The following is a 12573-nucleotide window of genomic DNA, read 5'->3' on the forward strand; positions in this document are numbered from 1 at the left end:
GAGAGTGTAGACGAAGAGAAAAAAGACACTATGATAAAGTTGTGTGGATGAAATTAAACATGTATCCCGTGATTTGTCCACAGCCACGTAGTAATGAGGTCCTAGGGCTGCTTACAAGAAACCCAGTGGGAACCAGGGTTGTAAAGGTTTCTTTAAAAACGTAACGTAACGTAGTCGAACAAAAACAAAACCCAAAGCAACTGGAAGACCTGGACTAAGTGCCCCAGTTAGCGACTCCTTGGCAACTCAGATCCAACCAAACGACTCTGGTGGACGATTAGAATGAAACGTGCAAAACTCTCTCTCAAAAAAACCTATAAAGCCCGTCAATTATGTTGGGCTCTGAGAATCAGCAGTTCCCAGCACCTTCCTTTTCCACTTTTTAAATATTTTATACAGTTCTGCATCTGCGGTCTTTCCATTCATTAATCGCCCTACACAAGATATCCCGGTGGCTCTCGGGGAATTGCTTCTTTTAAGGCAGGACACCAGACCGCCAAGCTTCTGGGGTCGAGATCGCGCCCTCGCTCCTCCGGAGGTGGGAGCGTCATGCACTTAGACTTGATTATTTAATTGCGGGGATGGGAGTAGACCCGGAGTGAGGGGTTGTGCCAAGGTGGGCACCCCGGGGTGTGTGTGTGGGGGGGTGGGATTTGTCCTTCGTGCGCTCCAAAAATGCGCGCCCTCCTTGGGCCTGCCTTGCGCCCGCGCGCCCCAGGCCTCGTCCGCCCGCCCAGCACCCAGAGGATGCCCCCGCAAGGACCCCGCCCCTCCCGTGTCCACGCACCTGCGGCCCCGCCCCCGGCCACGAACCTTCAGGTCCACGCACCTGCCCTGCCTTCCCTCCCGCCCCCCGTGCGCAACCACCAAGGTGCAGCCGCGCTCCTCTTCGGCTGCTCGGGTATCTAAAGGGGTCCGTCTCCGGCACCACAGCCAAATGGCTGAGCCTCCCTGGCCCGCTGCGCAGGCCGCCCATTGGACCCTGCCCCCCGCCGCTACCACCACTATTGGCTGGCATGCGGAGCCTCGCCACTCCATTGGCTCCTGTTGCCGCCGCTCCACGCAGGAGCCGCAGGTCCCGCCTCTACGGCGATCAGGTTAGTGTGCGCCGCGGGTGCTGGGGGCTCGAGAACCGAGCGGAGCTGGTTGAGCCTTCAAAGTCCTAAAACGCGCGGCCGTGGGTTCGGGGTTTATTGATTGAATTCCGCTGGCGCAGGATCCTCTGCAGAAAGAGAGAGCGCGAGAGATGGAGATGGACAAACGGATTTATTTAGAGCTGCGGAACAGGACGCCCTCTGATGTGAGCATTTGCCAAAAATATCTCTGTCGGTCCATTCTCCTACTTTGTGTTATGTGTGCGTGTGTGTTTTGGGGGAAGGCACTTTTTTATGGAGGGGGGCTCGGGGGAGATGTGGGGTTTGGGGTCTGAATGCAAATGAATTGCAAGGTTGGATGGCGGGGGGGGGGTGTGCAATGCCATCGGAGCATGTTTCGTCCGCCGTCGCTGCTGCCCTTGGTGTGTGACTGACTACCTGTGCGTGTGCTCCCGCGTGTGCGGGTATGGGTGCGAGGGTGTGCGTGCGAGTGTGCACCCAGCGGGGGGCCGGCGGGGCGCACGCGTTCGGGTCGGAGGGAAGACGGCGATCTCACCCTCGTCCGAGCTCCCACGACGCGCATCTGGATGGAAAAGATGATCGAGGGGAGGAGAAGATGGGCTGCCTCCTGGATTAAACAACAAAAAGGGGGTGTTATATTTTAGAAGCGTAACCCCCTTTCCGCCCCCTCCCGCGCCTGCCCCCTCCCTTTGCCGTCTCTTTCGCTCGCTCGCACACAATAAGTTTTGGGCTTCGCGAGTCCGGTATAGTTTCTGATCAATGTAGCCCGAGGCCCCCGGGGAGAGCGCGTGGGGACCCGACTGCTGCGGAGTTGGGAGATGGCTCGAGTTTAAAGCGCGTCTTCGTTTCTCTGCGGGGATGAGGCGAGAGGTGGGGAGCCATATTTGTAACTTTGTCGTGTTCGTGAACGCGCCCTTTCTCTCCCTCCCTCCCTTTCTCTGCCTGCCTTCCTTCTCCTTTCTCTCTCACTCTTTCCACCCCACCTTTGGGCCAGATGCTGTCTTTTCTCCCTTCTTCCTCGCGGAAAGGGAGGGGGGTACCTTAGAAAAAGGGGGAGGGATTGTGGAGTGTGCAAATGCTCAGATAATCCTCGCGCCTCCCCAACCACGAGCGTCGCTAATGTAAGTTGCCCGGAGGCTGCGTCCCATTCTGGCCCCCGGCTCACAACCCAGATGCCAGCCTTGGCACCCTGACGCCTCATCGGCACCAGACACCCCACCTTCTCGGTCCCTTCTTCTCTTGGGGTGGGCTCCCTGGCAGCCATTCGGCGCTTGGTTAATAAATGGGCACGGGAAACTTTATCAGAACCCGAGCTGCCCAGAGCTAGTGCCGCTGTGGGGACCGACCCAGTCTACATTCTTGCGGGCACGGCTGGCACGCAGCTCTGGGATGGGCAGTTCGTCTGACCGTAGCCGTTATGGATTGGGCAGCGGCGGGAGTATGGCAGGAGGAAACTTACACCGGTGGGAACAGGGAGGCTGGGCGCTAGCCCACTGCAAGGGGAAGTAAGGGTGGGTGGGTGACTCGAAAGCTACTGTTTATTTTTGTCTCCCTCTCGTTTTCACACTCATGTCTGCGAGTTGACCCATTCGAGAGACCCTAGGGTCTGGGGTGGAAACCCTAGCCGACTTCCCCTTTAGGCCCGGTCGTAGGCAGCAGGGGCTCGCGGGCGGGAAGATCTCGGGTCTAGCCTGAGGGTCCGGGGCTCCGGCGAGTTGGGGGCTCGCGCAGCACGTTGTGCTGACCTGTCGCCCCTCCAGCCACTTGGCCCCTCGAATCCTGACAAAGGCAGGCCTCGTTTCCTCTTTTCTTCTAATTCCTCCTTCTAAACCTGAGTAAGACTTTTGAAAACAAGCTCCTTTCTGCCCTCCGCCCATCCTCACGCAGCTGTGCACCCGAGACGTGCTACAGCCTTATGGCGCGCAGGGCGGGAGGAGGGGGCACCCCTAGCAGCAGGACTTGCCGCGGGGCTGCCCGGTTCGGCCGGTGGCGTCCCGAACTAGCCAGGGTGCCGGATCCGGGGGGTGGAGGGGACTGGGTGTGGTGCTGGGGGAGGGGGCCGAACGCGACTTCCCGCGTACTTTCCGGGAAGACCCCTGTACATAGTTGGGGGGCTTCAGGGTCGCGGCAAGTAGGTGCGTAGCAGCGCAGGACCGGACCGAGCGGGCCACAGTACTAGCTGACCCGGAGCGAAACGGAAAGCGGGTCGAACCGGCTCTTTAAACTTCCCCGAGTGTGTGCGCTGGGGGAGGGGCGGGCGCTCTGGGCTGGGCGCGATTTCTCACGCTTCGCCCCCTCGCCGTGAGTCCGCTGCCCACTCGCCGGCCTCCGGGCTTATGGCGGGGTGGGGCGCGCGGGTGGCGGGGGAGGGGGCACTTGCTGCGCATGGGGGAGGGGAGGGCAGAAAGCTCTCGAAAGAGGGACAAAAGGGGTGGGGGAGGAGGAACTGGCTTTTTGTTGTTGTTTTGCTGGTTTTTTGTTTTTTTCAAATAAACGTTTTTGGAAAACAGATCGTTCTGGGGAACCTCCCTCCCCAGAGTCCCCCCACGCACCCACCTTCTGCAACCTCTCTCCCAAGTCGCTTCTCGAGGACTGGTGGCCGCGACGCCGCCGTACTAGGACGAGCAGCCATGTTTCCCGGGGCGCCCGAGGCCCACCCCTCCCCCACGGCGGCGGCGGACCGGGCTCCGCGGGGACCGTGGTGCCCAGCGGTGGGGGCTCGGGCGCGCACCGGCACAGCCTAAGCTCGGAGGCGCGGGCCTGGGGAGCGGGTCTGGAGAGGGCGCGGCGGGCGGGGGACCATCGACCCGCTAGGATCTGCGGACCAGTCTGCTCTCGCCATTTGCACTGCTAGGCCATTGGGAGACCTAGCCCTAGGGTGCCCTGGCATTCTCGGGGTGCAGGGGCGGCAGTCCCCGGCTATGTGCCGGTTGCTCGCCAGTCGGGCGCCGAGCTGCCATTTTGTCACCGTGGCTGTTGTCGCGCTTGGGGGGGGGGGAAGCGAGAAGCTTGCGCCATCGCCCCGACGGCCGCCCTCTAGCGAGGTGGCTGCTGGGGGAGCTGGCCCCTGGGACACCCCCCACCCCACTTACGCATTCGGCCTTATAGGGGTTCCCACCCAGGGTCCAAGGATCCCGAAGCTGTCGTAGCCCCGAAAAGGTGACGGTCTACCTTATCGAGCGCCCCCCCCCGCCCTAACTCCCTGCCCCCCTGTTCGGTTTTCCGCCGTGGCTCCTGCTGCGCTGGGCACGTAGTGAAAGGTGGCCTTGAAGGCGAAATGATCGCGCTGGTGTTTGCGCCTTCAGCGGAAATGATAGGGTGGTGTATGGGGGTGGGGGTGAAACTGGAGGGCGGGAGGGGCTCAGGCTCGCTAGTCTGGTGGCCCTCACTAAAGCCGAGGGCGTCAGCCTTCTACCCAGGAGGGACAAGTTGTCGGGATGCACTGGGGAAACGCCCTCCGGGGCTGGGCTCTCTAGAAAGGTTGGGCGAGTTTCAGGTGGGTGTCGCAGCACCCTGCAAGCTGGGGGAGCTCTCTCGCTCTTTTTCCAATCCCCCACCCCGCGCCTTTTTTTCTTTTTTTTTCTTTTTCCGTTTTTATTTTGGCGGGGAAGATAGGTAACTACATAGTAGTAAACGCTACTCTAAACCGAAAGAGAAAAGGATTTTCTTTAAAAAAAAAAAAAAAAGGAAAGAAAAAGTAAACTGTCTTTTTGTGTTGGCTTAAGACTCAGGCAGTTTTTTCGAAATGCTGGCCCCGATGTGGGACTCAAAGCGTGTGGTAGGCACCTCGCGGGCTGTAGGCTGGTGTCTGCACGGAGAGACTAACTTCCATGGAAGTGTCGGGCAAAGGCTGCCATCGGAGCCAGCGTCTACTTTGACCTCTGGAATGCATTGCATTTTTTTCTTCTAGGTTGACTTACTGCCTAATTGGGTTCAAGCAAGTGGCCGGGCGGTTTGCTCCAATTTATGCAAGCCAAGCAGGGATTGGGGGCAGAGAACTGAGCGTGGCCTTGGTGTGGGGTGATCATTTGAATCTTGTGACTGGCAGCTGCTGAGGCTTGTTTTGGATCTGAAGGTTCCGTGGTGAGTCTGGGTTCTGAAGCCACACAGACCCGGGCTTGAGTTCACCAACTACGAGGAGGTAGGATCCTGCCAACCTGTGATCTGGGACATATTCCCTTAGTTTACCCTTACAAAGTTTTGTACCTGTGTCCTGTAAGACGGGACAGTTCTGTTTTATCAGTAAGTGACTATTATTGGCTTGAGTTGGCCCTTAGCGGCTGCTTGGTATAGTCACAGATACTGGGGAGTGGCGAGGAGTAACTTAGGGCCTCTTGGAGGTTTAAAATAACAACTCCAACAATAATAGAGCTGCTCACACAGCTTCTTACTGTGTCTGGCATGTTGCTAAGTGGATTACAGACAGCAGTTATTTTACCCTCACAAGGGCACTATGTTAAGTACTGTTGTTATTCTTATACTAACCATAAGGAAATTGAGGCAGGACTCCGGGTCACCGCTGGTCAGCGCAGAGCCGTGGTTTTAATTCGGTCATACTCAGCCCCTGTACTGCCTTGAAGCACTATCGCATGCATTTTTGTAAAGCACCATGGGGAAGAGCTTTTTCTCCTCCAGCCTTGGACCAAGGCCACGTAGTAGCAAGAGGGTGGATTTGAGTTTGTTGGTATTGAGGACACCGGAAACAAAGCCTAGCTTCCTGTTGAAGCTTTAGGTGGGACAGACAAGCAGGGTGGATAAGCATTTTAAGGGGGAGCCTTACCCTGGTTTCGCATATTAAATACACTGCTGAGGTATATCTGGCCTCTTAGATTACACTTCTGGGGAAGTGAGTAAACAAGCAGGAGCCCTTAGTGAGTGGTTATTTGGGGTCTTATATAATGCCTTTACTGTTTTTATTAGTTTTCTTTGTAGGGAAAAAAAAATCTCAGGATAGAATAGGCAGGTCCTTAGTGTTGGTTTGTAGCTAATAACAATGCCAGTAACTCTGTCTTTAGCTGCTCACCTAACCCTGCCTGCAGTTCCTTAAGGAGAGCAACCTCTCTGGGATCATTTAGGACTCAGAATCCACCTCCCAAGGCAGTCTGTGTGGACAGGAGAGAATGTGTGTAGTTCCTGTAGTTGACCAAGGCCCAAACATGACCTATATTACCAGATCACCAGGGGAACCGGTAAAATGCATATTCCTGGGCTCCATCGCCTGGGTGTGGGTTTTACTACCAGGTCACCGAACTGCAGCTAAGTGGTTCAGGTCATTTTATGCTGCTTGAGTTGAAAACACTTTGTATGTATAACCACTAAGAGACTTGTGGATCCGGAAACAAACCTACAAATTGCAGCACCCCTCACTTTAACAAAGTTGTGTTAATGAAAAAAATTGTATTTATTTTGAACTCGATCAATAAAAGAACCCGAGGGAGATGTGTATCCTTTTGTTATAAAAGCACCTGCGTGTTTCAGTTTTGCTTCTTGGAGTTTACTACCTGGACAGTTGTCCCTCTTTGTTTAGCAGGCAGGGGAGGCCCCTGGGGCCTCGTGCTTTGTTCTTTTAGGAATGTGGCAAGTCCCACATTTGACGGTGCGCTGTGAATTTTCCGAGACCTTCTGTATATGCGTTTAAACTACTTTGATCCTCATAGAAATGGGCCCCAGTTCACCAGCCTCCTAAGTTGCTCTCATTCCTGGCTCCCTGTGGGGTAGCCCTCTGTGTCTCAGAGGTAAAGAGAATTCCAGGCTTTGAGGCCTACTGAAGGCAAAGCTGCCCTGTACCCAGTGACTGACACCAGGGTCAGGACACATCACCAAAAACCCCGGGTCACCCGGGCACCCCATCTCAGGCCTGCTGCTCTTCCCCGGCGCATGTTTCCTGGGAAGGCAATCCGCAGCAAAGCAGAAATGGCTTTAGGTTCAAAACCTTTGTCTAATTGCAGCTTCTTAAGGCCTGAGCTACTAAACAGAAGTGGGTGGAACGGGAAGTTCCCAACGGCAGTGTCAGACCCTTTGTCCTCCCTGGGCTGGGGCCACATTCTCGGCCTCTCAAGGTGACTTACATGTGACTTCTGCCGTTAGCCGTCTTTCTTCCTTGCAGCACAGTGGGAAAGGTGCCTGACTCAGTCCTAGCTCACCAGCTGTCTGCTCACCCCTCTTCCTTCTATGGGGGAGCCTGGAGCTCGTTGCTGAGTGGCCGTGGTGGGGGTCTGATGGAGTTAACTTGGTCTAGCATTCTGGCCTGAATTCTGACGGAAGAAGAGGAAGCTCATGGCTTTGGTGTCTAGAAGGGCGTTTCCCTTGGAGACATCCCCTTTTGGGCTGTGTCTCTTGGGACCTACTCTCCTTCGGTGCCGGGCACCTGCTTCCCACAGACAAGTAGGAAAACATGAACCTGACTTGAGTCCTGTACTACACTGCAATATAATGATACAACAGATACCGAGTTGTGGAGAGGGCTCTTGACCGGACCGGAGGTAGCTATTCAGAACATTTCGTTTAATGGAATTGGTTGAAGCCAGATGAGCAAAGCACCCATGGCCTTCCATATCCATTACCAGCCTCCTTGTGTAGAACCAGTTGTCCGGGTGATACAGGTGTCTCTGTTCTGCATCACACCCTGTCCCCTGTGTACTCCACAGCACCTTGCAGGGAGGTCCCCTCAAACTGATTTTGTTTTGCTCCATGCTGTGTAACTCCCCCCCACCACCACCCCTGACACACCCAATCTACCATTTTCTTTACCACACTGGCTCCAGGCAGCAGGTCTAAAAGATGACCCTACTTGACTAATTACTTACTCTGGCATGGATTAAAGTCCCTGCCTTTCTCCCAGAAGTATTTGCATTTTGGGAGTCTGGTTTAGCGAGGAAATTATTGAGAATCATTAGAGAGTTGGACGCTCAGCTCGGTCATTAACCTGAGTCGGACGAGTTGTTCAGCTTCTCTCGTCGTCATTCAAAACAGAGTGGGGGAGGGGGTAGGGCTGGGGTTGTAATTCAAACACTAGAGTTCCTCAGCAAGACTGCACAGAGCCCTACGTTCTGTTTTCCGTTCTGCACAAACCAGATGTGATGTCGGCACTCACTGCAGCCCCAGCACTTCAGGGCTGCAGGCGGGAGAAGTTGAAGGTCGTCATTCTGAGCTCCATATCAAGTTCAAGGTTAGCCTGGGCTACGTGTGGCCCTGTCCAAATAAATACCTCGAGGGTGCTGTTCAGACTTTTTGAACCTACTAGTAACAGGATTCATGCTGGTGCCCAGCACATACGTATATACATGTTATTTTAAAAAACATGAACACTTTCGATTCGTTGTAAAGAAAATAGGATAGCTTAGACTCATACATTGGTTTCACTTTATTACTGTTTGGGAAAGATTTAAGGTTGGAGATGAAGGTTTCTTCCACTGTGTGGGGCGTCCCTTCTCCTGAGCCTTGTATGGTCTCTGTGGTGACACAACGGGGATTTTTCCGATTTCATGGCAGCTCTGCTGGGTCCCCTGGTCTCCAGCTGCTCTCTGGTCTACCCCAGACAACCTCATGGTAAAAGTAGCCATTAACTTAAGCGTGTATCTTCCACGGTGCCTGTAGAGCTTTTTGGCTACGCCAGTTCTCCTCATTACCGTGTCCCCTAGCCCTTCTTTCTGTTGTGCACCATGAAGAACACCCACATTTTTCATTCACTGAGTCGGAAACTTTTAGAGAGGGGTGCCTGTCTCTCCCTTCCAGTCCTGGCGAGCTGCTCCACAGTGTGTACTGGGGGGTCTCGGAAGTGAGGCTGTCATAGCACCCAGCCACAGGCTCAGGCACCAGAAGCCCCACTGCTGTGCAAGCTGCCAGCTGCTTTAAAAAGAGAAAGTGAGGCTCAGGAGGTGGCTCGGTGGTAAAACACTTGCCACACCGCCTTGACCTGAGTTCAGATCCTCAAAACCCACATAAAAGCTGGAGGTGTGGAGGTGTGACATGAGCATCTGTAATCCAGGGCTCCAGACAAGAGACTAGGCAAGCTCTGGAAGCTTGCCACGTGCAACAGGAAAATCAACAGGCCCTCTGTCAAACAAGGGGGAATTGAAGGACCTGCACCTGTGCCTGTCCCCTGACTGTACGGACACACACACACACACACACACACACACACAGAGAGAGAGAGAGGGAGAGAGAGAGAGAGAGAGAGAGAGAGAGAGAGAGAGAGAGAGAGAATGACTTACATTAAAGTAAGTGGTACTTGTTTCTGTAGGAAATGAGGTTAGAATCTAGAAAGAGCAGCCCATGCCCTGCACTGCCTTCCCACCATGGTTTCTATAGAGGTCGGTGTGTATCCACTGCCTTCTCCGGAAGCACCTTTTCTCACTGCACATCTGCTGCTTCCGGCATCCACTCAGATTGCCTTCTGGTTCTTCACCCTCTCCCAGCCTAAGTCCCTCCGTGTGTGTGTGTGTGTGTGTGTGTGTGTGTGTGTGTGTGTGTGTGTGTGTGTGTGTGTGTGTGTGTGTGTGTGCGTGCGTGCGTGCTTCGTGCTCGCATATGCATGTCTGCAATACTCCTAGAGGAGGAGCTTCCTCTGTCAGAGTTGGTAGCAGACTCCTTCATTTGTTGAGCCATCTCTCCCCAACTCCAGTGCTTGCTTCTCTGGTCTTAGAGTGCTGGTCCTGTACTGGGGAAGCAATTTGTCAACCGAGACAGGAGGATCACAAAGTTAGGCTGGGCTATACAATCGAAACCTTGTCTCAAACAAAACAAAAAGCCAGACCCCCTTGCTTGAACCGGATCCCTCCATAGCTGCTGTCTTGTCTCCTGTCTTTTAGATGACTGTAACTGCATTTACCATCCCTGTCTCCTCTAAGTAGCTTTGCTTCCTGGCTCTGGCTCTGGGAATCTGTCAGCTCTTGAGTGAGTCTTGCAGTCTTTGGAGTCCTGGACTTTTGTGGAAAACATAATGCCATCTTCCTGGGCCTGCTCCTTATGGTTCTGGCCGCTTCTCATGTTTCTAATATTTTAAACTCAGTTGAACATGGGACCCCGGCCCCCTAGGCTTCTTCCCTAAGATATCTTCTTATTAACAGATGCATACAGATACCATATGCATGCTCTCCTGGCTGTGATGTTTACCTCACAGTCACGCTTTACCTGGGTATCTGAGAGCACCCTGTACTCAAGTCCAAAGGGAACCCATGGCCTCTATACCCTGTCTTCTTCACCACCACCACCACCCCCTCACCTTCTGCCTACACCGTGCGTCCTATTTACAACACTTTTAGTCCATCCCAGGTAACTTCCCCATTCCACAGTTCTGGTCTCTTTGAAGCTAGGATTCCAACTTCATCCCTATCAAAGCACAGGTGTCTTTTTTTTCCCCCCTTATGTGTAAAAATCACCATTGGGATAAAATCTAAAAATCCTTCTGCTGCCCTGCTAACTGGTCTTTCTCCTCACTGGAGCTTCAGTGGCTCCTTTCTTCCCTTCATTCCAAGCCACTCCCACCACAGTTCTCAGTTAACTCTCTCCTCCCCTTCCTTCCTGGGAAGGTCTAAATCAGATTCTTTTGTTGTAGAACTTTCTTAGGATTTTCCCTTGTAATTTACATTCTTATTAATTAGCATCTCTTTCCCCTGGGAAGCCAGAACAATGCTGTGTGCTTTTAGGAACCTAGGTTTCCTTCACCCTGGGGTATCCCCAGTGCTTGGCACTGTACCCACAAACATTCTCCTCATGTCGACGGAGTAAAGGACCTGTACTCACGGAGTAAAGGACCTGTACTCACGTGGTCTGGTTGCTTTCTGTTGTTGTTCGAGACTTAACAGCTTGGACTGCTCTAAACTTGATTTGTAGATCAGGCTGGCCTTGAACTCGCAGAGATCTGCCTGCCTCTGCCGCCCGAGTGCTGGGATTAAAGGCAAGCACCACCACACCCTGGTGTCTGGTCTCTTCCTAACACCCCGTCTGGTGGACCAGAGCTGGAAGCCCTGCTAACTGTCAGAAGAGTCCAATTGTGGCACCTCACGGTGAGGTGGAGGCTCTTAGCACGCTCACATCAGTGGGCTTCCGGTTTTTCCAGATGTTCTTTAAATTTCTTAGGATTTAAAAATTTAGAATCCAAATGCGGCCCTCTCTACCTCCCGTCTGTTTCTTACTGCCTGATGGATGCTGTTTGGTTATCTTTGCCAACTAAAACTTCCAGGTCCTGTCTGAAGGGTAGACGAAAGGATGAGGGAAACAAACTAACTGGCTTCTCCCTCCCCCTCAACCCCCCCAGGCTTCCTGTCATATAGACCTAGCTAGTCTTATATTCCTTCTATAACCCAACGGAACCCTGAACTCAAGGCAGCTGTCCTGCCTCAGCCTCCCAAGTAATGAGAGTGTAGGCATTTGTTACCGCACCGTAGGCCTGAGTTATTATTTTTATTCTTTGACTTACGCTCCCTGTTTGTGGTCCTTCTGCCTCAGCTTTGGAAACGCTGGGATTATAGATGTGCATTCCCATCCCCCTTTTTCCTCCCCTTTTTCCTGAGACAAGGTGACCTTGCAGCTGGCCTTGGATTTATGGATTCATCATGCCCCTGCCTCAGTCTTAACAAGTAGCTGTGACCTTGGTGTGTGCCACTGCACCCAACCACTGTTCTGTCTGTTAATTATGGGTTGTTTACATATAGGTATGTGTTAAGATCTCAGAGAGCATAAATAGGGAGGCATTTTTTAAAAATATTCAGAGTAGTAGTATTTCTTCCCTGTGCCTAGTGGAGTATCCTGTTCAGTTTAACACTTCAGTTAAAAGGTCAGTGTTCCAAGTATTAATTCATTCCTTCCTCCTACCTCCCTCCTTCCCTCCCTTCTTCCTTCCTTTTTCCTTTCCTTCCTTTCTCCCTTCCTTCTTCCTTCCTCCTTCCTCCTTTCCTAAGACAGGGTTTCACTTGTAGTACTGATTGGCTGGAACTCCCTTTGTAGACCAGGCTGCCCTTGAACTCACAGAGCTCTGCCTGCCTTTGCCCTCTAAATGCTGGGGTTAAAGGTCTATGCCAGCACACCTGACTTGCTGGCTTTATTTTTAATTTGGTTGTGAAAGTCCATGGTGTAAAAGAAGTGTCTGTCCCATGCCAAACGCTGTCTCTGTGCTGCTGATCTTCCCACCCCTGGAGGGTAGGGTGGAGATAGTCACAGTCTCCACTCCACAGCCTTCCTAAGGTACCCAGCTCATCCAAGACCACAGCCACATGGCAGCTTGATTGTCTGTGTGTGCGGATCTATCAGAGTCCACTCTGTGCTCTGGAGGGTTCCAGGGGGATCTGTCCTGGGTTCTCCCTGCAGATAACCTGAGAAGCCAGGAATGGGCCTAGTGAGAGGATCCATTCCCGTACCAGAGGCTGGGGCCGATGGGCACCTGGGTGGTGTTTCTCTTGCTTTTCTGTGTCTGAGAATGCCACCAGGGAAGGATCTGCAGCAGGCTGGACGGGACGGT

General features: G+C 53.4%; 1 protein-coding gene across 2 annotated transcripts in view; it reads left to right on the forward strand.

The window, feature by feature from the left end:
• Nucleotides 1–514: 514 nt before the first annotated feature.
• Anp32a (acidic nuclear phosphoprotein 32 family member A) overlaps nt 515–12573 on the forward strand; it is a 37188-nt gene continuing 25129 nt past the window's right edge. Inside the window, exon 1 of one of the 2 annotated variants that reach the window (XM_032909465.1) lies at nt 515–1300. In XM_032909465.1, the coding sequence (XP_032765356.1) occupies nt 1247–1300 (54 nt within the window). In that variant the 5' untranslated portion in view covers nt 515–1246. Of the gene's footprint in view, nt 1301–4377; nt 4612–12573 lie in introns of those variants that run through there. The other variant, XM_032909464.1, reaches the window with a different exon arrangement.

Source organism: Rattus rattus, chromosome 8 (assembly GCF_011064425.1).
Source record: "Rattus rattus isolate New Zealand chromosome 8, Rrattus_CSIRO_v1, whole genome shotgun sequence".
Taxonomy (NCBI): domain Eukaryota; kingdom Metazoa; phylum Chordata; class Mammalia; order Rodentia; family Muridae; genus Rattus; species Rattus rattus.